At 45.5% G+C, this 27,982-nt stretch overlaps 2 protein-coding genes across 5 annotated transcripts; one reads left to right on the top strand and one right to left on the bottom strand.

Moving 5' to 3' along the window:
• The first annotated feature begins 14 nt into the window (after positions 1-14).
• On the top strand, positions 15-5,889 carry TOR2A (torsin family 2 member A). The gene is made up of 5 exons (XM_083721870.1): positions 15-273; positions 836-1,101; positions 2,361-2,536; positions 4,007-4,134; positions 4,984-5,889. Exons 1-5 carry the CDS (start codon positions 111-113, stop codon positions 5,226-5,228), a joined length of 978 nt encoding a protein of 325 aa, XP_083577996.1. The 5' UTR covers positions 15-110; the 3' UTR covers positions 5,229-5,889.
• A 1,076-nt stretch (positions 5,890-6,965) lies between these two features.
• Positions 6,966-27,977, bottom strand: TTC16 (tetratricopeptide repeat domain 16). Of its 4 annotated transcripts, none has more exons than XM_083721771.1 (14): positions 27,915-27,977; positions 26,810-26,899; positions 26,212-26,396; positions 25,122-25,212; positions 22,865-23,008; positions 20,198-20,298; positions 18,483-18,612; positions 15,914-16,128; positions 14,863-15,110; positions 13,671-13,812; positions 12,225-12,390; positions 11,353-11,495; positions 9,406-9,559; positions 6,966-7,997 (listed from the first exon to the last, which is right to left on the bottom strand). In XM_083721771.1, the coding sequence occupies exons 2-14, from the start codon at positions 26,864-26,866 to the stop codon at positions 7,848-7,850; spliced, it is 1,926 nt and encodes a 641-aa protein (XP_083577897.1). In that variant the 5' UTR covers positions 26,867-26,899; positions 27,915-27,977; the 3' UTR covers positions 6,966-7,847. The 4 variants fall into 4 exon arrangements, with proteins under 4 accessions (XP_083577897.1, XP_083577896.1, XP_083577895.1 ...); XM_083721770.1 differs by lacking the exon at positions 27,915-27,977 and adding an exon at positions 27,889-27,907; XM_083721769.1 differs by lacking the exon at positions 27,915-27,977 and adding an exon at positions 27,683-27,870.
• Positions 27,978-27,982: the final 5 nt, after the last annotated feature.

Raw genomic sequence — 27,982 nt, 5'->3', positions numbered from 1 at the left:
CTTTTGCCCAGTTACGAAGCTGCGCCCCGCCCTCCCGCTTGGGCCCCGAGGCAGGCTGGGAGCCAGATCGGCGGCGGCGGCAGCGGCAGCAGCGACTCCTGGCAGGCGCAATGGATTGGGAAGGGGGCCGCTTGTTGCTGCCCTTCTTGCAGGTCGTCTTCCACCTCTACCCTCCGCTGGGGTTGGTGAGCTCGAGCGGCCCCTTGGATCTGAGCTCCTGGCACTGCAGCTTCTCGGGCACTTGCGAGTGCGACTTCCGGCCCGACCTGGCAGGTGAGAGGGGAGAGGAGGGGGGGAAGGGGCTGGAGAGAGGCAGAGTGCGCAGGCGCGAGCACGTGCACCTCAACGGTTCGAAACTCAGCTGGGGTGGCAGAAGTTCTAGTCCCCACTGCGCCACTCCTTAAAAAATAATAATAATTAACAATTTTAACATATCGAAATATCAAAACATATCATATTCATTATTTCTCCCCATCAGGCCCTCCCCCCAGACTTCCCTCAGCTCCTCTCTCTGATTTTTCAACACATATTATTCTCTGCATACTGTAAAATTGTATAAATTCTTATATTATCTATCCACTGTGTTTACATCCACTTCGCCACTCCTAATCCTGTATCATATGCGGCTTTCTCCAAGGGTTGTTGTGAGGGCAGATCTTGGCCCCAGGGTCAGGAATGGTTGGGGGTTGGAGCTCCCAACAATATGTATCCCCATATTACCCCCCCCACCCCTCAGGTGCAGTTATTCAGGGGGGGGTGTGAGATGTGTGCGTTTTTTAAAAGCAGTGCAAAAAGAAGAATCCCCGCCCCCACTAAGCCTCTTGATTCATCCCAGGTCTAGAATGCAACTTGGCCGTGAACCTGGTCGGGCAGCAATTGGCAAGGGAGCTTCTCATGAAAGGCCTGAAGGGATTTGTGCACAACAACAGCCCTGAGAAGCCTCTGGTGATGTCCTTCCACGGATCGAGCGGCACGGGGAAAACCTTTGTTGGATCTCTGCTAGTCCCCCACCTCTTTCGCTCTGGGCTTCGAAGCCCATATGTCCACCACTTCTCCCCGGTAGTTCATTTCCCCCATGCAGAACACATTGAGCAGTACAAGGTAAGGAAGCTGCCTTTCAGCACCAAGTTGCAGGCTTTGTTTTTCTGTGGCAAATCATCACACAGGTCCCCGTTTTTTAAATGCAGTAGGACACCTGTAGTCCGGAGGCTACCTAATCTGTTGCTTTGTCACCTTTTGTGACCTGATTCATGTCCTAAACCAAAATGTGTCCTGATGCAAACTCTTGTGTTGGCTCGTGGGGGTGGGGGAGGCCGCAAATAAAGTTGCTCATTCTGTGCTTGTTCTGCTTTCGTACTGCATTGAGCTAAGCCATGGTTTGGTTTAGTGTGCCATACAAACCAGGGCTTGTGGTTCACCTCTCCCGAGCAAACCGTGAGCAGTACCATAGGACAAATCTTAGTTTATGACTCATAGTTACTCTGGAAAGAACTAAACTGCAAGCCCTGGTTTGGGCATTATACGTAGCCAAGCCTTGGTTTAGGACAGCACAGGGCAATTGAGGGTGAGCAAACAGGTCACTATGTGTGACTTAATGTAATGTGCAAACCTGGTCACCATTATTAGAGATGCAATAAATGCCACTGAGCAGATGAATTCTGCATTCCAATAGTTGGCCAAGGGGCTTGGAGAAATAATTTTTTATTGGTATTTAGAAGCCATTGGGGAGGGCAAAACCAAACTTACACATCCATGGCACCACCATGGAGAAGATCATTCAAGCGGCTATCCCTGAAGCCAGGAGAGCAAGAGGGATCGGTGCACACCGATCCCTCTTGCTCTCCTGGCTTCAGCGAAAGCTGCGCAGCCTGCATTCACTCCATAAGACGCACACACATTTCCCCTTACTTTTTAGGAGGGGGAAAGTGTGTCTTACAGAGCGAAAAATGCGGTATATTCTATATTGGGGATCAGCATCCTCTGGTTCTTCAGATGATGTTGGCCTCCAATTGTCACCAGCCCCAGCCAGCATGGACTATGGTCAGGGATAGAAGCGGGTTATGAGTCCAACACCAGCTGGAAAGCTGCAGGTTCTGCTACTTGGGTCCATAGAAATACTCAGCTTGGTCTGTGCAGTTGGGACAAAGGGTGCTGGGATCTCATGACCTTCCACCACACCGCAGTGCTACTACCTGGTTAATTATGGGCCTTGTGGTAGTCAAATAACAACATCCTTCAGCCTGTAAACTTTTCTGAAAAGTATGTGTAAAAGGCCTTGCAGTTTGCAGTGGTCTTTTTTTGCTTACATGCTCGTGCTGTTCGTGTATTGGATGAGTATTCTTTTCTCTATCTTCTTCCAGAATGATCTGAAGAACTGGATCCAGGGAAATCTGACACGCTGTGGCCGATCACTGTTTATCTTTGACGATATGGACAGGATGCACCCAGGCTTGGTCGATGTGATTATCCCATTCTTGGGACCTTCCTGGGTTGTGTTTGGAACAAACTACAGGAAAGCCATCTTCATTTTTATTAGGTAGACACTGATTAAATAGCAGATATGAAAGGCAGGAGGTTGCCTTATACCAGGGGTCAGCAACCTTTTTCAGCAGGGGGCCAGTCCACTGTCCCTCAGACCTTGTGAGGGCCAGGCTGTATTTTGGGGGGATAATTGAACAAATTTCTGTGCACCACAAATAACCCAGAGATGCATTTTAAATAAAAGGACACATTCTACTCATATAAAAACATGCTGATTCCCGGGCCGGATTTAGAAAGCGATTGGGCCAGATCCAGCCCACAGGCCTTAGTTTGCCTACCCATGCCTTATACTGAGCCAGGTCATTGACCCATTTCACTCAGTAACGCCTACACTGACTGGCAGCAGCTTTCCAGGTTTCCAGTGAGGAGTTCTTTCCCAGCTCTTGCATGCAAGGCTGGTGCTCTGCCACTGAAATACAGCCCTTCCATATTGGACTTTGTGGGAAATTATCTAGTGAGGAATTGCTTACCATCTGAAACCGATTCTTCCTCTCCCTTCTGCAAATTATATTTTCTGCCTGAAAGTCATGAAAGAAAGACCCAGCTGCAGTGCAGTAAAGAGAATATTTGACTTAATGATCCCATAGTGTGTGCAGCACCTTCTTTGGATGCTAAGTGTTTTCAAAATGTGGTAAACCTTGTCTTTGTCTGCCTTCCTGCTCATTCAGCTAGGCCTGACCCCAAAGTCCTGCCCTGATAGCACCATTGCCTGTACATAAACTTCAGTTGATTTTGCTTTCTTTAAAATATGATTCTAAATGAAAACAGCCAGCTCTAACAGCATAATCCTATACTTGCCCATTGTGAAGTAGGTCTGTTTGAGTTCAGTGGAGCTTATTTTCACGTAAGCAGGTTCAGAATTGTAATCTACGGGACTGATAAGTGCATATTTTATATTTATTTATTAGAAGAGTTCTATGTCTTCTGTACACTACTCAGAGCACCTTAGCACAAATAACAAAAAATCAGTTTCATGAAAACTTTGTTTACCTATCCAATTAAGCCCGCCGTTATAAAAATGTCTTCAGTAACCAGCAAAAATGAAAAGTAAGGGAGGTGCCAACCAGACTTCACAGGGGACGAGGTGTTCCGTGGTCTGGGTGCAGCCACTGAAAAGGTCTCTTGTCCCACCCAGGTGTGCTTCCAACCTAGGCAGGGCAGAGAAAGGCCTCTCCTTCTGATCTTGGGGAAGTGGCAAGATGGCGTAGGGACAAAGATTGGGAACCTGAGCCCCCACCCCGGATTGCTGGACTACAATTCCCCCCATCCCTTTTGCCCATGCTGTATGAGATTGATAGGAGTTGGAGTCCAGCAACATCTGGAGAGCCACAGTTCCCCAAACCTGATATAGGAGCAGGTGATCCATACAGTATTGTTGTTAAAGCACTGAAGCACATCCTTATGAGTGAAGTGTGTGTTCTCACAAGGCATCTTTTCTCTTGCATCCTGTCTTGTTCTCCGATAGCAATGCTGGCGGGGAGCAGATAAACCAAATTACTTTGGACTTCTGGCGGGCCCATAAAGACCGTGAGGAGATCAGCCTCAAGGATCTGGAAGTATCCGTTTACAAAGCTGCTTTTGAAAACCCCCAAAGTGAGTATCATTTGAGAAACAGGAAACATAAGAACAGCCCTGCTGGATCGGGTCGGAGACCCATCTGATCTACCATTCTGTTCTCACCATGGTCAGCCAGCTGCCACAGTGGGAAGCCCGCAAACAGGACCTTAGTGCAACTCTCCCCATACATAATTCCCAGTATCTGATATTCAAACAGTAGAGGCAGAACAGTAGCCATAGGGGCCAATAGCCTTATCCTCTATGAATTCGTCTTGCCCTCTTTTAAAGCCATCTAAGTTGGTGGCCATTACTATATTTTTGTGGGAGCGAACTCCATAGTATAACAATACGAAAAGGGAGAGAAGTACTAAACTCTTCCTCCCACACTTCTCCCCTCAACATACCTGTTTCCCCACAAACTGAGTTTACTTGTAACCTCCAAGCCCCACCAGGAATTTGTGGAGGCAAACACAGGCAGAGAAGTGCTTGACCACCTGCCCACATGGCATTTTAAAAACTACTGTCATTTTATAGTGGTAACCCTTTTGTGGGTGAAATACCCTTTGCCACATTCAGTGGCCTTGGGTGAGAGAGCCATGCCCACAGCAAAGGGAAGATTGAGCTTTTCACACAAAACTGTGGGCAGTAAAACTCTTGCTGAGGAAGAAGGAGCCACACAAAGGCACTGTGGCCCATATTACCTGGAAGGAAATAACATCATCAGCCAGAGATTTATTTTGCAAAAATCTTACCTTTCCTCCCCCAGGGGTGGGATTCAGTGGTCCAGTTCAAACATATGTGGTACACTACTGGCTCCTTCAAATGTACAGGCCTTCCCCCTACTTAATTCCCTACTTAGAAACTTTATCTCTCTCTCTCCTGCAGATGGATTTTGGAAGTCTGGGATAATCGATCAGCACCTTATTGACTTCCTTGTGCCTTTCTTGCCTTTGAAGCAGCACCATGTGAAACGGTGTGTGGCCAGTGAGCTCACCAGCCGAGACCTAGAGCCACAGCCAGATGTCCTCCAGGCAGTTGCTGATAGCATCCCTTACTTTCCAGCAGAGGAGAAAGTGTTCTCAGCCACAGGCTGCAAAACAGTGGCTTCACGGGTCCCTTTCTTCCTTTGATCTCTCCAGATTCTGGTCACTTGCCTGCAAAGACTTTGCTGGAGACAATTTTAAAGGCTCAGCACAAAGACTGCCTCACCAATTATCCTGATTGGCTTTAGGATCAAAGAAGAGACTTTCCAGAGCATAGACTCAAACAGCAATGCTGACTTGACCGACCAGGAAACCAAAAAGCACTTTATACTTTGCCCTGAGCCTTGTGCTGTGGACTCTTGAGAACAAAGGAGTAGAGTCTGTGATGTATTGGAAGGGAATCATGGCTGCTGTCATAACACTGTCTTATATAAACTTTTTCTTAAAAGAAAAAGAGGCAATGATCACATTTCTAGATTCCCTAACACAGCACAATTTGATCAGTTTCCTTTGGAATCGAAAAATCTTACCTCTCGTACCATTTTTTAAGACATACTGTGATTGTATCAATGTGCCAGAAGCCACAGTCCTAGGCTAAAATGCTGTAGCAAGATCCATCTCATCTGAACTGATCCATACAGGATTGATTTGCCTTATTGTGATTATGTGCTGATGGTGGCAATATAAGTGTTGGCAATGGGGCTGTGGGGAGAGATGGTCTTCCAGTGCCTCCTTTTGTACACAAGAACTGGATTTTCACTCAAAAGTGCCTGAGAAGCCCACAGGTAAATAAAACAGCTGTTTTGCAGTGTTGTGCAATGCACTACGGTGGGAAGACCTTAACCAGGTGACAGACTGGATCCTTGGGTGAGTGGGAGCTGCCCAACAGCCAGTCACCTGACATCCCCATGGCACCAGTTTTTCCTTTGGCAATGCATCTTGAAATCAAGCCACATGGGAAATTACACAGGGCTTTGAAGTTGCTGGCACTCAGCTGCTGGGCAATGCCAGGAAACAGAGTCACATCTTGACCTGATGTTATACAGTACGGTCATACCTTGGGATAAATACGCTTCAGGTTGAGCGCTTTCGGGTTGCGCTCTGCGGCGACCCAGAAGTAACAGAGCGTGTTACTTCCGGGTTTCACCGCTCACGCATGAGCAGACGGTCAAAATGACATCATGCACGGAAGCGATAAAACGTGACACGCGCTGTCGCGCCTTATGTTCTGTTCGGGATGCGAACAGGGCTCCGGAACAGATCCCGTTCGCATCCCGAGGTACCACTGCATATGGCAAAAGGTGTAGAGCAAGTGGGTGTGGCTTGAGGAAAACTGCCTCATGGCCTAAATCAGGGCCTTTGCCAGAGCTAATTCAGCCCACAAGCTTCCCACCACTACGCTAGCACTACTAATCTAAATGGTTCCAAGTCGCCGAGCTTCTGTGTGCGTTAGTCACTATCCTGCAAGAATAGTGCATTAGAATTACGTAAATGCGGGTTATCAGATGACAAGATGCTCTACCATCCCATTTGGGGTGATTCTCTCTTGCCAAATCAAGCCCCATTACAATACAAGACATATTTTTAGTGGGTCCCCGCTCCAACTCTCTGGCAAGGCTTTTCAGAGACACCATGGGGCAGGAGGAGGTGGGAAAGATTCCTTGTGCAATCCTAGATCCAAATCAGAATACATTCAGTCCCCCGATTTATTGCCACTTAGTAACTGGCAAAAAGCCTCTGCAACTTTCTCTCCGAAAGGCTTGTGGTACAGACAAGCCTTTTCTGTATATTCAGAGGAAGAGGAAAACCATTGACAGAAGCTCCTATAATGACACCTTACATGTTTTTAAAATCTTATATTAAGAATTTCCTTAAAATGAGACCTTCACAATTGTTTTTTATTTCAAATTAAGAATAGACAATTTGCATCTTTTCAAGATGGAGGTCTATGAATAGGCATAGCAGTTAAGAGTGTTTACCAGTAAATCAGCCCAAACCTATATTTTTGTCTTGCTAAAGGCTCCTGTATAAATTTCCCTTTTTAAAGTTATTGTTCCTGCAATAATCTGCAGACGAGCAGTGTGGGTGTCTGGGACCCTTACATGCAGGACCTATTTTGTTCCAAAACTGGGCTTGAGCTACAAGACAGTTGCAGCTGTCAAGGCACAAACAGCCATTCTGCGTTAGTATGTTTTTATGTAATGGCCTTGTCTACATAAAAAATAATACTGGTATGTGCTTGCAGTGAACGTGATAGCTCCTAGACTAGACTAAACATGGTAACGGCAGAATAAGTTTTGTTTTCAAGAGGGCTCAACTGATATCACACTAGACAAAAAGTGCTGCTGTGTGCAATCCATATATGCAGAACAAGGCAGGGCTAAGTGTTCATGTATTTATCTGAGAGGGGAAAAACAGATTGGCCCACAACTGCTAAGTTGCTGCCGATTCCTCCATGAGTAGGTATGTGGAGTTGTGCAATAACTACTGCTGTACCTGAGGAAAAGTGTTCATTGTAGAATTGAAGTAGCCCCATGGTAAGTTTTGCACCAGCAGCTGGCGGAAGTCTTGTGGACTGGGATCCCATCAACGGAACGGAATGGAAGACACACTACTTTGGTGATTAATACCACACCAGCATGTGCTTGCCAGAACTGGTGGCTGTAGTCTTTAAGTAAGTAAATGCATTGGAACTTCAGCCAGCCTGGTTCATTTCTACCTCTTTATGATGAGACTGCAAAAAAAATGCAATGATTGTAATATGAGCTAAAAGTGGCCAATGCCTTGGCTGAACTTGCGCCACTTGTAAGGTTCTTCTGAGTGCTCCTTTTCAGGCAGGTGAGGGCAAGGGTCCAGGCGGACAGTGGTAGGCTCCAGGGACGTGTTCTCTCGCGCTGCCTTAAGCTCTTTGTTTACCTGCCAGAGAGATGCAGCACCATTTTACATGAAATGTCAGTGTAGATCTGGCTGCCTTCTGCAGCTTTGCAAAAAGTGCAAGAGACCACAACAGTTAAATCATAGTGCTGGAATGGACCTTGGAGTCACCCAGCAGCTGCTCTTCAGAATCCAGCTCTGTACCACTGGTTACTTCCAGCTCTGTACCATGGGTTTCGGGGGTCGTGCATGTACAGAAGCACTAAATCGTGCTTTGCAGAAGCGCCGAGTCGCAACCCGCACATGCACAGATGCGCCGCTGTGGGTTGCGAATGTGCATCCCGCACGGATCACGTTCGCAACCCAAGCATACTCTGTTTAAATATATACTCTGTTTAAATACCTACTCCCAGTGCTCACCAAACTCACTCAGTTTTTAGCTGAATTCTGCTTCCTTGCCATTTCCTTCTTAGTTCTAACCCTCTAGAGCAATAGGGGGTGAGTCTGCTCCAGCTTCCACTTGACAGCTTTCTGATATTTGAGGACCACTGTTTCATTTCCTCTGAAACTTCTCTTTTTTACAGGCTAAATGGAGAAGCTTCTCCACTATCACCACTTGCCTGTCCACCAGACCAAGCAGAAAAGCCTGGCAGGATTATATTAATAATAGGCAGGTGCCTCAGTTGTACTGTGCTGCCTGTCCAGGCATTTTATTTATTAAATTTCTATGTCATACTTCAAGGATCATAGCCAGCCCTGGTCTTTTGAAGGCTGCATTCAGCTTGGCAAGTATGTGTCCCGTTCTGGGCACTACAGGTTAAGGATGTCGACAAGCTGGAACATGTGCAGAGGAGGGCAACCAAGATGATCAGTGGTCTGCGAAACTAAGCCTTATGAGGAGCAGTTGAAGGAGCTGGGTATGTTTAGCCTGGAAAAGAGGAGACCGAGAAGTGATATGATAGCCATTCTTAAATATCTAAAGGACTGTCACATGGAGGATGGAGCAGGTTTGTTTTCTCCAGTTGCAGAGAGTAGGACCCAAACCTATGGATTCAAGTCACAAGAAAGGATATTCCAACTAAATATGAAGAGCTTTCTGAAAGTAAGAGTTAATTCAACAGTGGAGCAGACACCCACAGTTTTGCCCAAATCTAGACCGCCAACCAAGTCAGAATAAAAATCTACATTTTCGTAATGTGAACCAAATGAATTATCTCAGCTGCACCAGATAAGGTGCTTCCCACTGCCCTAGAAGGTAATGATTGCTGAGACACAGAAACACAGGGAGCAAAGCTACCTTACACTAAGTCAAACCACTGATACACCTAACTCAATATTGCTTATGCTGACTGGCTGTGACTCTCCAAGGGTCTCAGAAAGAGGTGTCTCCCAGCCCTAACTGGAGATGCTGGTGGTTGAACCTGCATTGCTGCTGAGCTACACCCCTCACCATGTTAGACTTCTTCAGGCAGGTAGCCATCTTCTCATTCAGCCTTTTCTCTTCATCAGCCGTTTCCTGCTTCCTCTTTTCCTCCTCTGGTGCTTCTAGCTCATCATTTTGAATGTAGAAATCTTTGGGAGAACTACTTCCTTCTGACTCTGAACTGTGGGAGGGTGGAAAAGGGCAGATAGCAAAACATAAGCTTTGTGGAGGAGGACGTGCAATAGCAAGGCAATGCAAAAATATTAGCACTGGAGGTTTCAGGCCCACAGGCTACATGCTACCCCATGCAGGCTGCACTTTGTAGCCACCAACACTTACGACCTTTGAGAGCTAAAGGTTGTCTCCCAGTTGTTTAAAACTTCAGATCCTTAAAGATATAATCTTTCTTGAACATCCATTGCTTTTCTGTCCTGTGCTTCATTCATGCATCTTTGGTACCATTATGCCATTTCCCTCTCCTGGTGAGAGGGGCATAGACTAGACTAGAGGCCTTCTGGAAATCATAATCATAACATCATTTTTATATGCTTTCGAGTATTTTAATCACTTCACAAGCATATAGGTGCAATCTTTAAAACCACCCTCTAGGGCAGGTGTAGCCAGTGAAGCCCTCTGAATGTTGTCGGACTCCCATCATCCCCGAAAACTGACCCATACTGGTAAGAGTTCATGGGAGTTGTAGTCCAACAACATTTGGCTGGGTAGAGCTTCTCTACCCCTGTAAAAGCACATATGGTGGTTGCCCCAAGGTGGATGAAGTGTTGCGGAGATATCTTTGGTAACTGAACAAACCATTGCTCCATCTTTCCACCTGGCACCTTTGAGCCTGGTCAGTGGGTCCCAAACTGTTTTGGGCCACTGCCTCCTTGGCTCTATAAACTTATCTCTAGTGCTCCCTATCCCATAAATAACATTATCCAGAAGATTAGAACACAATAGGATTCAAAACAGTAACAATTAATGGCACATTTACTTGAATGTTTACTTGAATAAATCCAATTAAAACCATATAGTTTAATTAATTCAACATAATTTATTCACTTGATTCAGTGATGCCAGCTTTTCAAGGTCCGATAGTCATTTACACCTCCAGTACTCCTTGCCACCCCCTTACCTTTTAGCGCCCCCCACCCCCAGTAATCCCCACCCACCCAAGGGGCGACACCTCCCACTTTGGGAACCACTGCTGTAGATGGAAACAGAATGGGCTAGAAAAGTAAAAAAACCTCTCATCTCTTAGCAGCAGCCATGGGCTCCATTGCCAAATCCTGGAAGATAACAATTTCAATTGCTGGCATATTAGGGTTGGCAAACTGCCCTTCTTGAAAAGATATCTCATAAACCAAAAGATACTAAAGGACAGAACTTGAATGACAGATTATTTTTTTTACTATTGCACAAATACTGTGTGGCACTCAGTTACACAATGTCACCAATATATGTAAACGACTGGTTTGTCTGAGACTTTTTAGAACCTTTATTCACAATAATGGATCTCACAGGTGGAGACTACTTTCATTTTTACACATCTTTGTTATTTGTAAAGGGAATCTTTGTATGAGTCAAAGCTTTATTAACTCCCTGGAGATGTGCTACATCTTTGTACATTTGCCCTTCCAGGCTGTGACACTCCACGGTTTGCATTCTTTATTATTTATTTATTTCCGTTATTGTTTGCACTTCTTAACAAAATGAATAAAATGGGGGGGGGGTTAAGGGCACCAGGTTGGCTACCCCCACTGTAAGGTTTCATGCCCCTCCCATATTAGCAGATGGAGGGACTAAGGACAAGGGGACCGCACACAACATGATCATGCTGCAATCAGGAAATAATCCTTTTTCTAGCAACAATGGCTCCTTTTGAGGTGGTAACTTGCACAGGGTGAAAATCACTCAAAGACACCAGTGGAGGAGCCTGGTTTTATGGCACCATGTTTGTGCTCACTGCAGTACCTTTTGTGGTTGGCTGAGGCCTCGAATATTGGGCAGGCTTTTAGCCTCTGTTCCAGAAGAGCTTTAGCAAGCTCTCCAATTTTACTGTCAAGGGCAGACTGTATGGGCTCTCCTGGAAACAAATTATTGGCCAGACTGTGGATCTGAAAAAGAAAAAAAGGGGGAAAGAAGAGAAGTGATTTCAACTGAATGGAATTTTTTCTTTTACTACTACTACTACTATTACAGTGGTGCCCCGCAAGACAAATGCCTCGCAAGACGGAAAACTCGCTAAACGAAAGAGTTTTCCGTTTTGGAGGTGCTTCGCAAAACGAATTTCCTATGGGCTTGCTTCGCAAGACGAAAATGTCTTGTGAGTTCCTGCGGGGTTTTTTTCCTCCCCCCCCTTTTTCTAAGCCGCTAAGCCGCTTATCTGCTAAGCCGATAAGCCGCTAAAAGCCGCTAATAGCGCTAATCCGTCAATGGGCTTGCTTCGCAAGACGAAAAAACCACTAGACGAAGAGACTCGCAGAACGGATTCTTTTTGCCTTGCGAGGCACCACTGTAAATGCAGTGCTCAGGTAGAGGAAAGATTCCCTTCTCTATAGGCATATGGATGCAGCAAGCATTCTGAAATGTTAGAAGACTGCTCAGGAACCCTTAGTACGTTTCATGGAGTTCCGTGATTTAAAAAAAAAAGCAACAGCCATCAATTTTCCTTGCCTCCCCCTTGCTTCACACCTTTCTGCTCACCTGCCCTTCTGTTTCCCCCTTCCCCTAATTTCCAGAGGCCTGTCCGAGGGCAGTGTCAGGTTGCCCCTGATTACAGGACTGGGTGAGGGTAGGCTTTGCATTAAGGCGTAATGAAAATGGCGCTATTATGCAGCAGGTACCTCCTCCCTTGTTGGGTCCAGCAGGAAGGCTGTAATAAGGTCCTCCTTGGCTCCCATTGTCTCCTGCAGAAACAGACGGGTTTTGGCTCGGTGCATGTAATACTTCAGCTCACGTGGGTTATTCTCAATAGCCTGGGAGAAATATGCTTCGGCCTGTGGGTATCGACTGAAAGCAGGGAGAAAAGGTGTGTTCTTGTGTTGCTACCCTTCTGCTACTGCAGAAAAGGTGTGTTCTTGTGTTGCTACCCTTCGGACCTCTTGTTGAGGGGGGCCCACGAAGAAGGGCCTCAGATCTCAGGGTCCAGGTCGGTTCATATGGGGAGAGTTCATCTTTGAGGAAAGTGGTACCTCTGGTTGTGAACGGGTCCATTCCGGAGGCCCGTTCGCAACACGAAAAGCCCGCAACCTGAAGCCCCGTATCTGTGCAGGGGCACAGCGCAATTTGGTGCTTGTACGAAAGCGTGGTTTTGCGTTTGCACATGCTGTGCGTTTTGCACAGCATCTGCACATGCGAGAGCGGCGAAACCCGGAAGTAACCCTTTCCAGTACAGTCATACCTTGAGTTAAATATGCTTCAGGTTGAGCGTTTCCAGGTTACGCTCCGTGGTGTCCCAGAAGTAACAGAATGCGTTACTTGCGGGTTTCGCCGCTCATGCATGCGCAGATGCTCAAAATGATGTAATGCGCAGAAGCACCGAATCACGACCTGCGCATGTGCAGATGCGCAGACACGGGTTACATTCGCTTCAGGATGTGAACGGGGCTCCGGAATGTATCCCATGCGCATCCAGAGGTACCACTGTACTTTTGGGTCACCGTGGGACGCAACCAGAAAAAACGTAACATGAAGCAAATGTAACATGAGGTATGACTGTATTGTGGTCCTGAGCTGTCTAAGGCTTTATAGGTCAAAACCAGCACCTAAGAGGGCTGCTGTAAGAACAACTGAGATGCAACATGCTTTGGGCATTTAGGACTGCCTCCTCCAGACATCATTGAGACTCCAACTCCCATCATCCCTACCAGTTGGCCATGCTGGCTGGGACTGAAGGGAATTGGGCATCTAGCAACACCTGGGGGACCACAGCTCTGCTATTATCGTGGTGGTTGCTCATTTATTTTCTCTGTTTATTCTCCCAGTGCATAGCATGAAGGCATTCTTAAATAATGGGTGTGTAAAATGTCAAACCACACATAAGCAAAGGCCTGTCTCTCTCCCCCCCCCCCCAGGAGCTTTCTGGTAAATGTGCCGTTTGCAGGGGCACTGCAAGGATACTTAAAGGATTCAGGGCCCATGATAGAGATTTGCATAGCATTTGCATGTGCTAATTTATATAAGATATTGTCTGAGCAACCAGTGCTGTGCTTTTCAGAGAAGAGGATCCTGGATCCACCATCAAAGACCTTCGGTTGCCCCCCTACTGCATCCCGCCAACCTCAGCATACCTCTCCCTGAACTCCTGCAGCCCCATCTCATCGTACAACCAAGCTGCGCGTTTCTGGAGGCTGGGGTCGAAAGGCTGTAAATCCAGGGCTTGCTGATAATCCGCCATTGCAAAATTTAGCTCACCCAGTTTAAGGAAGCAGTCTGAAGGAGAACAGCCAAGAATTCACTGGCAGCAAGCACAGGTTGTTTTCCTCTGTTATTTTAATTACTGGTTCAAAAGGCACTTTCAGCACACACACACATACGCTGAGCTGTGGCTCAGTGGCAGAGAACCTGCTTTGCATGCAGAAAGCCACAGGTTCAACCCCCCACAGAGATGGTAAAGCCTGGACAATTGCTGCAAGTTTCTGCCTGCCACCCCAAGCAAAGAAAAAGAGGACAGCTCCCTGCCCCAAAGATCTTACAGTCCACAAATTCAATCCAGAGGAATTGAGCCTCTATGGGGGGGGGGCAGAATATTATAGAGGTGTACAGGTGGTGTAGAGCTTATTCAGTCAAAAGTAGAGCCTCTAATGAATGCCAACTGCTGGGCAGGAGCGGGGGCATTTTTCATGCACTGCTTCTGGGCTTTCTGGAAGCACCCAGCTAACCACTTTGATGAGATGGACCTTTGGCCTGATGCAGCAGGACAATTCACTTCAGATTCTTAGCTACTAAGCATGAGGAGAACTCAGAGATGTGCCTGCTGTCCTTTTATTTTATTATTTTATTTTATTTTAAAACCAATTAAATTCTGTCTCACAGTAATCCAAACTGTGCTCCAAGGACTACATAATCCTTCAAGCTGCATAGACATATTGTGCCAATGAAGCCTATCTGCACGATTTATTTTGCTTCTGCTCCCCCTGGAGTTGGAAGGCTCACTCCCCGGCTGCTGGGAATCTCATTTAGCTGAGGGCCCTGTCTGGAATCTGGCCTAACTCACAGAGTTGTTGTATTGAAATGGGATGGAAGGGTGGAAAAGCATAGGTGCTTCCTCGAGCTCTTTGAAGGAAGGGTGATATAAAATTAATAATAATAATAACAATAAACCATTTCACACAATTCGAATGAAGTCTTTGCAGCCCTAACTTGCTCCATCAAAATTCAAAGCTGAGCTACTCAGTGAGATCTAGCGCCCACAAAAACACTGCATTTTGGTGCTCCCACCCACATCTACACAGAACTAGAAAATATACATGAGCGCCTCACCTCCTCTGTTGACATAGAGCCCCTTCTCATTTTTCTCCCCCGTGATGGCTTTATTCAGGAGGAGCACCGCCTCTTCGTAGAAGCCTTTGTCATAGCAGTGTACCGCAAAGTCGTTATAGGTGAGGAGCACCTGCCTCTGGGCCTCCACGCAAACCTCACTGCCATCCTCCTCTCTGCTGAGCTCCACGGCTCTGAGGTAATCGCCAATGGCTGCATCAAAGTCTCTCAGCCTTCTCAAGATGTTTCCCCTGCCAAAGGGATCACAATAATATATTTCCTTGGGAGAAGGGGCTGTGGCTCAGAGGAGACCAACTGCTTTGCATGCAGAAGGTCCTGGAATCTCCAAGTAGGATTCGGAAAGACTTGCTTTCTGAAAGCATGGAGAGCCTCTGCCAGTCAGTGAAGACAGTGCTGAGTTTTGTGAATCAAAAGTCTGTCTTGGTATACAGTCCCAGTTACAGATAGGTAGCCGTGTTGGTCTGCCATAGTCAAAACAAAAAAATTCCTTCCAGTAGCACCTTAAAGACCAACTAATCCTGCCAGGCTCTTATGTTCCCAAGAATGGGGAAGGAAGGGTGCTGGAGGCTAGCAATGAGCTGGGAGCGGGAAAGAACGCAAAGCAGAAGGACCAAGGAAGCTGCCTTATTCCAGGTGAATAACTCAGTTCCACTTACTCTGATTGGCAGCAGAATCTAGGTTTTCAGACGGGTATTTTCCACTTCTGAAAAATCTACAGGGAGGTTAGGTATCAAGCTTTGTGTGAGCTGTTCCACCATATGGATCACTTCTGAGCCTACATTAAGCCACCAGGAAATGGCTATGGTTTGTCAGCTACACAAATAAAACAAAGACTGTTGAGGCTTTTGGGGGTGGGGCACACAACAAGGGTGCACAAAATTATGCATGGTGCTGAGAAAATGGCGGAAGAAAGGCTTCTTCCTGCACCATGGTTGGCTGCCTCTAATAATTTCAAGCCACAAAATGGAAGAGATTTCTGGCAGGGAAACCCTGAGAGGTCTAGGCCTTCAAACCGTGCTGAGATGGTGGTTACCTGAAGAGGCAGTAGTCTGCCTGCAAGGGGTTGTGGTCAATGGCCCTGTTGATTTTCAGCAGGGCTGCCTTCAGGTTTCCCTTCACTGCCTTGCTCACAGCTTGCTCCTTGAACTTCTGAGCCTCTTTCCTCAGGCGCTCCAGCATCAGCAGAGCTTCACTGTGCTCTGGGTCCAACTCAAGGGCATCTTGGAGGTTGTGGAAACAGAAGGTGACCTATGGAGAAGGCAGCATGCTATCTGGAACCTGGGCTCATCCAATAAAGAAGGTTTCTTCGTCAAACTCCATGGGGGTGGGGGGGTGGGGAGGTCATAGAATTGTAGTGCTGGAAGGTACCTCAAAGGTCGTCTAGCCCAAACCCCTACAATGCAGGAATCTTAACTGACAAGTTGCTCTGTCAAATGGACACCCAACCTCTGCTTTAAAATCTCCAAAGAAGGAGAGTCCCACCTACCTTCTGAGAGAGTCCTTTTCACCATGGATTTAAAGCATAGCTAACAGACATCATTTCTCCCAAAGAATCCTGGGAACTGTAGTTTCTTCCCCTCATAGAGCAACAATCCCCTGTACCCTCAACAAACCACAGTTCCCAGGATTCCTTGAGGGAAGTCATGTGCTTTAAATGTGTGTGGGGTCTGCTTCAAATCTATGGTGCGGATCTACCCCATAGCTAAGACTACAGAATTTGTAGTCACAGGAGGTGGTGATAGCCACCAATTTAGAAGTTTCTAAATAAATTTATAAAACATGACCAGTTTATGGAAGACAAGCCTATCAGCAGCGACTAGCCACAAAATGGCACCTCCAAGATCATGGAGCCTTGAAATACCAGCTGTTGGCAGCGGGATAGGGGTGGTGGTGGGGAACAGCAGCAGGAGAGGGACTGTTGCATTCGTGTCCTGCTTAGCTGCAGTGGGAAACAGAAACCTGAACAAGGCAGGCCTCTGGCTTGATCCAGCTGGTTCTTCTTATGTTCTTCCCTGTTACTTACAGAGCCATAGAGAAGCAAGCAGAAATGGCACAGAGACTTAAAAAGTGGCCTTAGACCTGGTCAGTAATTGTCCTTGCAGCCCAGGGGTGGGGAACCTCAGGAACCTCTCTTTCTCTGGCCCTCAGAACTCCCCCAAGGCCTTTACACTCTTTGCTTGTCTGTAAAGTGTCCCTGTACTCTAATAAGTCCTTGCCTGAGTGGAGGATACAGAGTGATGGAGGGTGGAGCAGGGCTGAGTATGTGTAGTGAATGGGTATTTACAGCTCTACAGTCATATCTCGTGTTGCATTTGCGTCATAATACGTTTTTTCAAGTTGTGTCCTGTGGCAACCCAGAAGTACCGGAAAGGGTTACTTCCAGGTTTCGCCGCTTGCGCATGCGCAGACGCACAAAATGACATCACGCGCATGCGCAGACGCGGCAAATTGCGACCCGCAGATGCACAGACACAGGTTGCATTCCTTTCAGGTTGCGAACGGGCCTCCAGAATGGACCCCGTTCACAACCAGAGGTACCACTGTATTCAATTTTGCCACCCACCAGTATTGCATGGACCTCGAAAGGCTCCCCACAAAATAATGTGGCCCTCAGGCTTGAAGGGATACCCCAATCCTTCTATCACCCATTATCATCTAATCCAGGGGTTCCCAAAGTGGACTGTGGACAACTAGTGGCCCGTGAGCTTCATACAGGTAGGCAGTGGAAGAGCGTGGCCAGGTGTGCATGCAAAGAACAGCAGGTGCACCAGCTGCTCAGGGCAATAGGTTGACAGAACATTTGAAAGGAGCAGAGTCAATACATGGGAGCAAAGCAAGCAGAGAAAGGGGAAGAAGAAGTGGGAATCGTTGGTTCACACTGATTTTAATTGCATTTTTCTTGCTTCTTTTATTTCCTATTATATTAACATTCAAATTCTGTTTTTTAAAAACATGCTTGCATTTACCACAGTGCATTTTAATTACTAAACAGCCTAGGACCCTTGTACCTACGGGACCTACCTACGGGACCACCTCTCCCGGTATGCCCCACGGAGGACCTTAAGGTCCATAAATAGCAACACCCTCGAGGTCCCGGGCCCTAAGGAACTTAGATTGGCTTCAACCAGAGCCAGGGCCTTTTCAACCCTGGCTCCGGCCTGGTGGAACGCTCTGCCTCATGAGACCAGGGCCCTGCAGGATCTGATTTCTTTCCGCAGGACCTGTAAGACAGAGTTGTTCCGCCTGGCCTTTGGCTTGGAATCAGTTTGATTCGCTCCCCCTCTTTCTTTTTTCCTTTCTCCTCCTGTGATGAGACTGCATTTTAATGTTTTGATGTTTTACTGTTGTATTTTAATCTTGTTTTTAAAGTTGTATTTCAATCAACTTGTTTTTATTATTGGTTGTTAGCCGCCCTGAGCCCGGTCTTGGCTGGGGAGGGCGGAGTATAAATAAAAGTTATTATTATTATTATTAAACATAAGGCAGAAAAATAGTTAAGTGGTCTTCCAAGACCCGGGGAGTGGGGGTGGGAACTCTTCCATCACCTGCTCCTCCACCTGGTCATAGCTTGCAAATGAAAACCAACCTGGCCAGCTCTTTACCTTTCCAAAGCACTGATAGAGTCGAGCCCTCAGGACAAAGAGATCTGGATTCTTTCTCTCCTGAGCAACTTCTTCATTGACCATCTGAAGGCAATCGTTGTATTTTTTCAGGGCAGCGAGGCAGGCAACGCTAGCGAAACAGAAAGGCAGAGCAAAGCCATGAATCTCAACCTGTGTGCTCACAGGGTTCTGCAAAGGTCACCTGGCCTGCTGAGGAAGAATGGAAGGAGGAGGCAGGTGGGGGGGGGGCACAGACCCTGAAGGCATGGACCTCATTAGAGGAACCACACCTATAAATTGGAGCTTTCCTTCTAAAGCATGTGGCATGTTTGAATAATTGGGGTGAGCGAAGAGATCCAGATCAGAACAGCAATGGTGGGAGGTAATGGTTTTTTTTAAAAAAAATCCCCTCGTCTACCCCTTACAGGAGCCCCACCCAGATCACTGGGACCATCTCAGTTGTTTACTATTTTTCTTTTTTAAAGCACAGTTGCCTCTTGGTTAGATTACTGCAACACTTGCTTTATATGTGGGGGTGCCCCTGGAGATGGTTCGGAAACTTCAGCTGGTGCAGAATTCAGTGGCCAGGTTACTCCCCAGGGCAAGATGTTTTAAGCATATAATGCCAATCCTGGCCCGATGGCTCTGACTGCAGTGGCATTTGTGGAACACTTTCATCTCTTTAGGCACCAGGCAAAAACGTTTCTCTTCAACCTGGCTAATTAAGCAATCTATGGCCTTTTAAACTGTGGAGGGAGAGTATTGTTTTGTTATTATGCTATTTATTTGTTTGTTTGTTTGTTTTGTTTTGTTTTTATACTGTAAACAGCCCTGTGCTCTTGGGTGAAGGGCAGTATAGAAATTTAATAAATAATTAATAATTTCTCGAATAGTGCCATGTCTAGATGGGGCCCTGAAAAGCAGGCCTCAGTTACTACGGTAACAAAAATGCTCCCTTTCCCCTGGCATGGCAACAGGTCCCCTTGAGGTGATAAAAATGTGGCTCTCAAGAGGGATCTCTTGCACTCTAATTTACTGTTTCCTCTCTGGAGGAAGAAAGACTTTGAAAGTGGATTTGTTTTTTGTCTGCAATAAACCAGGGATAGCTATCATAGCACTCTCCTAGGTTGAGGGGAGTTGGGAGTCCACAACATCTAGAAGACACCAGGTTGGCTCAACCTGTAATGATCTGTTAAAATTCCAGACTAATAGAATACTTTTTTTAAAAAAGAAAAGCCTTCATTGTTCAATCATCCTAAATTTAGTGCACACTTGCCTTTGCCAATCTGGTGCCCTCCAGGGACTGATGGGACTTACAGTCCAAAACATCTGGAGGGCACTAGGTTGGCGAAGGCTAGTAGTATACAGTGTGCAGTGTTGTGCCAGATGAGACTGAGACCCACCATTGTTCTTGAAACTCTTCTGCTTCTAAATGTGTACAGTGGTACCTCGGGTTACAGATGCTTCAGGTTACATACACTTCAGGTTACAGACTCCACTAACCCAGAAATAGTACCTCGGGTTAAGAACTTTGCTTCAGGATGAGAACAGAAATCATGCTCCAGCAACGCGGCAGCAGCAGGAGACCCCATTAGCTAAAGTGGTGCTTCAGGTTAAGAACAGTTTCAGGGTAAGTACGGACCTCCGGAACGAATTAAGTACTTAACCTGAGGTACCACTGCATATATTTTTTTCTGTTGCAAACCCAGTGTTACCTCCTCATGCGATAAAGCTTATTCTGAGGCTGCAGTTCCGAGGCACGAGTGAAGGATTCGAGAGCATCCAGATAGGCGCTCTGCTCATACAGACACTGGCCCTGAAAATAATAATAATAATAATAATAATAATAATAATAATAATAATAATAATAAATTTTATTTATACCCCGCCCTCCCCAGCCAAGACTGGATTCAGGGTGGCTAACAACCAATAATAAAAACAAGCTGATTGAAATACAACTTAAAAACAAGATTTAATTAAAACAATTAAAACATCAAAATGCAGCCTCATCACAGGAGGAGAAAGGAAAAAACAAAAGGGACGGGGGGGGAGGGAATCAAATTGATTCTAAGCCAAAGGCCATATTGGCAATATGTTGCCATATTGGCTTACTTTATTATAATTATTAAAGGCCTGGTAATAATAATAATAATAATAATAATAATAATAATAATAATAATAATAATTTTTTATTTATACCCCGCCCACCCCAGCCAAGGCCAGGCTCAGAGCGGCTTACAAGCAATAATAAAAACAAGATGAATGATTACAACTTAAAAACAAAAATAAAATACAACATTAAAATAATGGAACATTAAAATATTAAAATGTAGCCTCATCGCAGGAGGAGAAGGAAAAGAAAAAAGAAAGAGAGGGAGGGAGGGAATCAAATTGGCTCCAAGCCAAAGGCCAGGTGGAACAACTCTGTCTTACAGGCCCTGCGGAAAGAAATCAGATCCCGCAAAAAACCAGAACCATCATAAAATTCTGGAGTAAGTAGCCGACACAGCCCAGGACATTCAGCTCCCTGAAGTAGGGTGGCATATTTTACAAGGTAGGCCTCTTGCCCTCAAGTGTGGGTACATCGTACACATGTTAATCTGGCACTTGAGGCAAAAAAAGAAATAAGTCCCCTGATGTCTCACCCCATCCTTGACAGTAACAATACATTAATAATAAATTAAATAGCAAAACAACCTGCTGCCCTTTCAATTCAGGCAGAATCAGCTGCCTGAGGAGGCTGCCTCACTCCACCTAATGGTAGGGTGAAAGGAACAGGAATCGTGCCATGGTCCATTAACTTTTCATAGAAGCACAGAATCCTAGAGTTGGAAGGGACCACAAAGATCATGTAGTCCAACTCCCTGCAATGCGCGACTCTTTTGCCCAACATGGGAAGCAAACCCATGGCCCTGAGATTAAGTGTTTCATCTCTGTTTAAACCCATACCCTCCCTTGGTTCCACCTACTAGGTGCCCAAAGCTGTTAATGAAAACAATAAATAAGTACAACCTAACAAATAACACAATGTGGCATGGTGTAGTGGTTAGAGCACTGGGCTATGATGGGCAGAATCAGGTTCAAATCCCTACTAGGCCCTGAAGCAGGCTGGGTAATCTTGGGCCAGTAGCCATCTATCAACCGAATCTACCTCACAAGGTTTTTTTGAGGCGATTTTTGGCTTTTCATAGACTGAAATTAACAGGAACTGTGAGATAGAGTCAGCACAGTCAAAAGAATGTTGCTTCTTCACACAGCACACACTTAAAACTGTGGACTTTATTGCCATGAGATGTGGTGGGAGCCACCAACTTGTTGTTTAGTCGATAAGTCGTGTCCGACTCTACATGACCCCATGGACCAAAGCACGCCAGGCACTTCTGTCTTCCACTGCCTCCATGCGCCAAAAGTGGTTTAGTCATGTTGGCCACATGACCCAGAAAAGCTGGCTTCCTTGCCAAAAAGTGAAAATCTGGACACAAAAATCTACACTTCTGACATGGGTTGCCATATGCCCGGGCACTGTTACAGAAGACAGAATCCTGGGTATGTCCGGGAAATTCCGGGTGTATGACAAGCCTAAATTAGAGTTTACCTTACTGTGGTGTATGTAGCTTCAGCACTGAACCTGAGTTCCAGCATGGAAGAAAGGCAGGATGCAAATATCAGAAAATAAGTAGTATTACACAATATTACAGTCCCCAGAAATAAACAATATTACCACCCCCAGAAATGAAAAGCACGGTATCAAAAACTCTGTGGATTCTCTATTGATTATACAGTGGTGCCCCGCAAGACGAATGCCTCGCAAAACGAAAAACCCACAAGACGAAAGGGTTTTTCGGTTTTTGCGTCGCTTCGCAAGAAACGTCTTGCGAGATTGTTTGCTTTTTTCCTAAAGCCGCTTGAAGAAGCGCAGTTGTGACGGACCGTGCTTTGCAAGACGAAAAACATCGCAAGACGAAAAGACTCGCGGAACGAATTATTTTCGTCTTGCGAGGCACCACTGTATTCAGATCCAAAATCAAACACAGGATACACACACACACACACACCACAATTTAAACCTCACAATGACCTGGCAAGGGAAGTGTAAATGATGAACACCAGCCAGCACAATGGAACCCAGTTAGCTTCATGTCTGAAGCTAGGATTTGAAATCACATTTCCCCGGCTCACTGGGCAACAACTCTGGCTCTGCTTTTGCATGTGAAACAGCGTCATCTAACAAGCCTTTTGTCAAACCACAATTATGTGATTCCCTCAGTGGGTGGGGGAAACCAATAGTGTGATGCTGGTATACATTTGTAGGAGGGGGCGCAGAGATGTGGCAGGGAAGCACTGAGTGAGCTGGGGAGAGATGCTGATCTTTATCTGTTTACCTGGAGGTGAAAAATGAAAGCGAAGCGGGATCCGATGTCCTCCTGATGTGAAGACACTATATAGGCCTTCTGGAGGTGTAATGCAGCAGACTGGAAGTCGCAGAGCTGGAGGAGAGCTTCTGCCTTCTTCTCATACAGTTCTACCTGCAGAAAAGGACTGTCTGTGGCGTCAAAATGCCCCTACCCTTCCAGATACAACACACAAACCAAGGGTAGCCACATCTGTCCTGCTTTTCCCAACTCCTCCCCAATGCCGGACTGGAAGGAACACAAGGCTCAGCCTTTTTCCTGGCAGGCGCTTCTCCCTCCCAGAAAGGGAAGGTTACTTAGGAGCTCTTGTCTTAAGAGACTTATCAGGAGCAACCTCTCTTTTCAGGAACTGGGAGTAGGGCTGCATGCCAATTTGGTCTGGGCAAGGCCAAATTTAGGACAGTGCAAGTGGTTCCCCATACAGAGGGTGCCAGGTTGAGGGGGTGCAAAATTGAAAAGATCCATAATTGAGAAGATCTATTTGGGGGTGTCAAATTTTGGCTCTGCACATGGCACAATATTAAGAAAGATTACAAAAGTCCGCTCCTGGTCTAGGCAACCTGGGACAGATTCAGCAGGTTTTGCAGCAAGGGTGGAGAGCGTCAGGCCACGTCCACCCAGCCCAGAATTATCTACTGTGGATGGCTCCCTTGGCACATCAGCGGGTAGCCTTATCAAGGAGAAGAAGACTACCAATGGCTACTAGCTACAGTGGATGTATATTAGAGGCAGAAGACCTCCAAATGTCAGCTGCTGGAACTCACAAGTGAGGAGAGTGCTGTTGTGATCATGTTCTGCTCATGGACTTCTAAGAGGAACCCCATTCGGCTCAGAAAAAGCTCAATATGGAGGCCAAATGGCCAAAATATTGGGAGATTTTGGAACAGGAGGGTGACAAACTGAAATTGCAGAGTTTTGAGAAACTAAAAGATAAAGTGTGAGATTGGCTTCATTATTATCAAATAAGGGAGGCTTACAACGTGGACAAAAAAATTGGTTTCCAGGTGGAAAAATCAAAATTGGAAACAGAACTGTTAGATCCCAAAACTAAGATATTATCAAGAATGTATAACTTGCTGTTGAAATGGAATACTCAGGATGAAACGGTTAAATCTGCTATGATAAAATGGGCACAAGATGTTGGACATAACATAATGTTTGCTCACTGGGAACAGTTATGGACCACAGGTATGAAATTCATGGCATGTAATGCCTTAAGAGAGAATATTATGAAAATGATATACAGGTGGTACATGACACCAGTCAAGCTTGCAAAAATATATCATTTGCCCGATAATAAGTGTTGGAAACGTAAAGAAAATGAAGGTACATTCTTTCACCTTTGGTGGACGTGCCCAAGGATTAAGGCTTTCTGGGAGATGATCTATAATGAAATGAAAAAGGTATTTAAATATACCTTCCTGAAGAAACCAGAGGCCTTTCTCCTGGGCATGGTCGGCCAATTGGTGCCAAAGAAGGACAGAACTTTCTTTATGTATGCAACAACAGCAGCAAGAATTCTCATCGCAAAGTATTGGAAGACACAAGATCTACTCACCTTGGAAGAATGGCAGATGAAAGTGATAGACTATATGGAACTGGTGGAAATGACTGGCAGAATCCGAGACCAGGGAGAAGAGTTGGTGGAAGAAGATTGGAAGAAATTTAAAGACTATCTGCAGAAACACTGTAAAATTTAATGAATGCTAAAATGATGCTGGATTGAAATGAAGTGGCTTTAGCAATAAGGTTAAAAAGAATATGTAAAAATGGACTGATAATTAGATGAAAATATAAAGTATAATATGTTAAGATATAGAATTAAGATAAAAACAAAGAGAGAAAGGATTTGCTGAATTAACTAAGTGATCTGGAATACAAAAAAGGGAGGTGTGAGGAGGTCAGGAAACAAGTAATTGAAATATAAGATACGAAAAGATTGATCTGTTTTTAATTTTTTTTTAATTTTTTCATGTATTTGGTATTTTTCTTTGCATTTTTGTATCTTTTTTCTTTTTCTTTTTCTTTTCTTATTCTGTAACTTTCTTTTGTCTGTAAAATTTCAATAAATATATTTTTTAAAAAACAAAAAACTAAGAGGAACCCCATTCAATGCTGTGGGGAGGAGGATGCTGGACCAGATGGACCTCTGGTCTGATCCAGCACGGTTCTTATGTTCAGTAGACGGTCTTGTGAGCCTGAACAATTCTCAACTCTACCTTATTACCTTGTTAGGATCCAGGTTAAGGGCTTTGGTATAGCAGGTGATAGCGTTTTCCCACTCCCTCTGAGAGAAGTATTCTTCGCCTTTATTGCAACTGTAGACGCAAAAAAGAGAGAAAGCCACAGTTGTTAGCACCAGCAACACAGCAGCAGCAACACACCACCCACTTCTTGACTAGAAGCCATCTTGAAGAGCCTGGAAAGAACTATAGTCTGCTTCAGCCATAAAGCTATTCAGTAATCTCTGTGACTCAATCTATATTAGAGGTGAGGAACATATAGCCCTCTAGATCAGGGGTTGTCAACCTGGTCCCTACTGCCCACTAGTGGGCATTTCAGGATTCTAGGTGGGCAGTACGGGGTTCTACGGCACAAGCTGAATCCTTCCATCGAGCACTGGTGGGCAGTAAGGAAATTTTACATCAAGAAAATGCATTAGTGGGTGGTAGGTATAAAAAGATTGACTACTCCTGCTCCAGATGTTGCTGGAATGCAACTCTCATCATCTCTGGTCAATGGCCATGTTGGCTGTGGCTGATGGGATGCAGAATCCAACGACATGATTAAAGCTCCTACTGTAGCCCTCTGTGTATTTTTGGACTATGAACTCCCATCTTCCTAGCCTTCTAGCTGTGCCAGCTAAAGCTGATGGGAGTCCAGCATCATCTAGAGGGCACCAGGTTGGGGACAGCTGGATGAGTCTGTCCGGTTAGCACTGGGAAGGCTGAGTGACCTGGGACTAGTCACCACCTTTCTGCCTAGTCTACTTCACAGGGATTTTGCAAGGCAAAAGCAGAGGAATGGTGAAAAGAAACCATGCAAGCTACCTTGAACAACCCGGAAGAAAGTTGTAATTAATTAAATAAAATCGCACCAATCCATAGTCAACATAAACCATGGTTTAGAAACAGACTGCAAACAATTGTTTCTGATTCTAGTTTGCCTGCTGACTGCAAACTATAATTTGGTGTTGTGCCCAAACTAAACCATGTATAAAGGAGGGGCTTCTATCTGCTTGGGTAAAACTTGGCAGTAATTTAGTTTAAACGTGTGAACACCACGTGCTATTACGGAGAATGGGCGACAGCACTCACTGCTCATCTATTTTGTTCTGCAGGATCCCTTCAAAAGTCCCCACTTTGTTGGGGTTCTTAACATGTTGCAAGGTCTTAGCAGCCCCAAAAATGCGACTGATCTTTCTCTGCCGGGCTTCCTCAAGCTTCTCTTCAGTGACTGCAGTAGGGAAGAACTCCAGGTAGACTGTTGACATCTTCACTTCCTGTAGGAGAAAGAGCCACCACAAAATGAATGAAGCAACCTGGGAGGCTGTCTTACAGCAAGGCAGCCCATGGTCCATCTAGCTCAGTAATGTCCACACTGACTGGCAGCAGTTCTCCAGGGATCTGGATAAGGGTCACTCCCAGCCATTTGCGTAGCCAGGGGGGCAATCAAGTAAACAAACAAAAATACATAAGTAACTGACCAATTGCAACACAGATAACTTGGTTCTGCCCCACCCTAACAGAAATCCTGGCTATGCCCATGCTCCCAACCTCACCTGGAGATGCCAAAGATTGAATCTGGGACCTTTCTGCATGACGGCAGGATGGAACACCATTCTTTTGGGTCTCTCATTTACTCCAGTGCCTCCCCAGCTGCCCTCTGCTAAGTTGCTGTTTGCTTCTGTCTCACCTTCACATCCTGTGCCTCTTTCTCATTCTCCTCCTCCTCCTCATCCCACTCCATCATGCCTGCCTCCTGGATCTCCAAGTCCTCCGGTTGCTAAGCAAACATAAAAGCAAACAACCCTTCAGGTGCTGCTGTTCCTAGAACTGCCACTGGGGGGAGCCAGATAAGAATCCGAGCATCCTCGCGTCTTTCTAGGTGATCTGAGGTTGTGGGAATATGCTTTGCTACAAATGCACAAAGACCGTTGACCCGCTTTCTTTCTTTCTTTCTTTCTTTCTTTCTTTCTTTTTATTTCTTTTCTCTTTCTCTCTGTCACACCCACCCACACCCACACGTTAGAAAGTCCCTGATCTCCCACGCATTAGGTCTTGTATGTGTCTTGACTCGATTTGCAGTATGAGACGGTGGTAATTATAATCATTTGTTTTGTTTGCTAATTTTGGGGAGGGGGGGGGGAATCTGCCCTGCCTTTTCGTAACAACAAAAAACGGTTTTCCAGTTGTCCTGTGCTTTCTAGGCGTGGGCCCAAGTGGTTTTGCGTTGCCCCTGGAAAACCTGCATTTGACCATTGAATTGGACCAAACAGCCATCTGTGGAAGACCCAATTGCTCAAAAAGGAGTGGGAACCAATTACCACGTATTTACAGAAATAAAAAGGGGGGAAGGGGAAAAATAATGTATTTGATTACTTGGATTGATAATTGTTATGTTGATATTGTTTAATAAAAAATATTTTAAAAAGAAAAAAAAAGAAATAAGCTCATTAGCAGGATTTGACTAAACACTTACAATTACCAAACAGAATAAAGGATCTAATTTAGAGAATACAATATTAAGATATAACCAAAAAGCAGGGGAAATTATTATGCAACAAACCAGAAGAGGAAGTTGAGGGAAGTCGTAGCGGGGAGGGGGCTATTTGGGTTTGTGTTTATATCTGAGATGATGCTATTGTGATGAAGATAAAAATGTAAAAATCAATAAGAACTATTTTTTAAAAAAGGAGTCTCATTCCACTTTTAACAGTCGTGGCGTCCCACAAAGAATCCTGGGAACCGCGGTCTGTTAAGGGTACTACTGACCTTGCAGACATACAGATTCCAACAACCTTTAAAAAAACTTCAGTTCCAAAGATTCTGCATGTCTGTTAAAAGCGGTGGCATAAAGGTCGCTTGT

Source organism: Podarcis gaigeae, assembly GCF_964106915.1.
Source record: "Podarcis gaigeae genome assembly, chromosome: Z".
NCBI classification, from domain to species: Eukaryota; Metazoa; Chordata; class Lepidosauria; order Squamata; family Lacertidae; genus Podarcis; species Podarcis gaigeae.
This window is presented reverse-complemented; position numbering and strand designations above follow the sequence as displayed.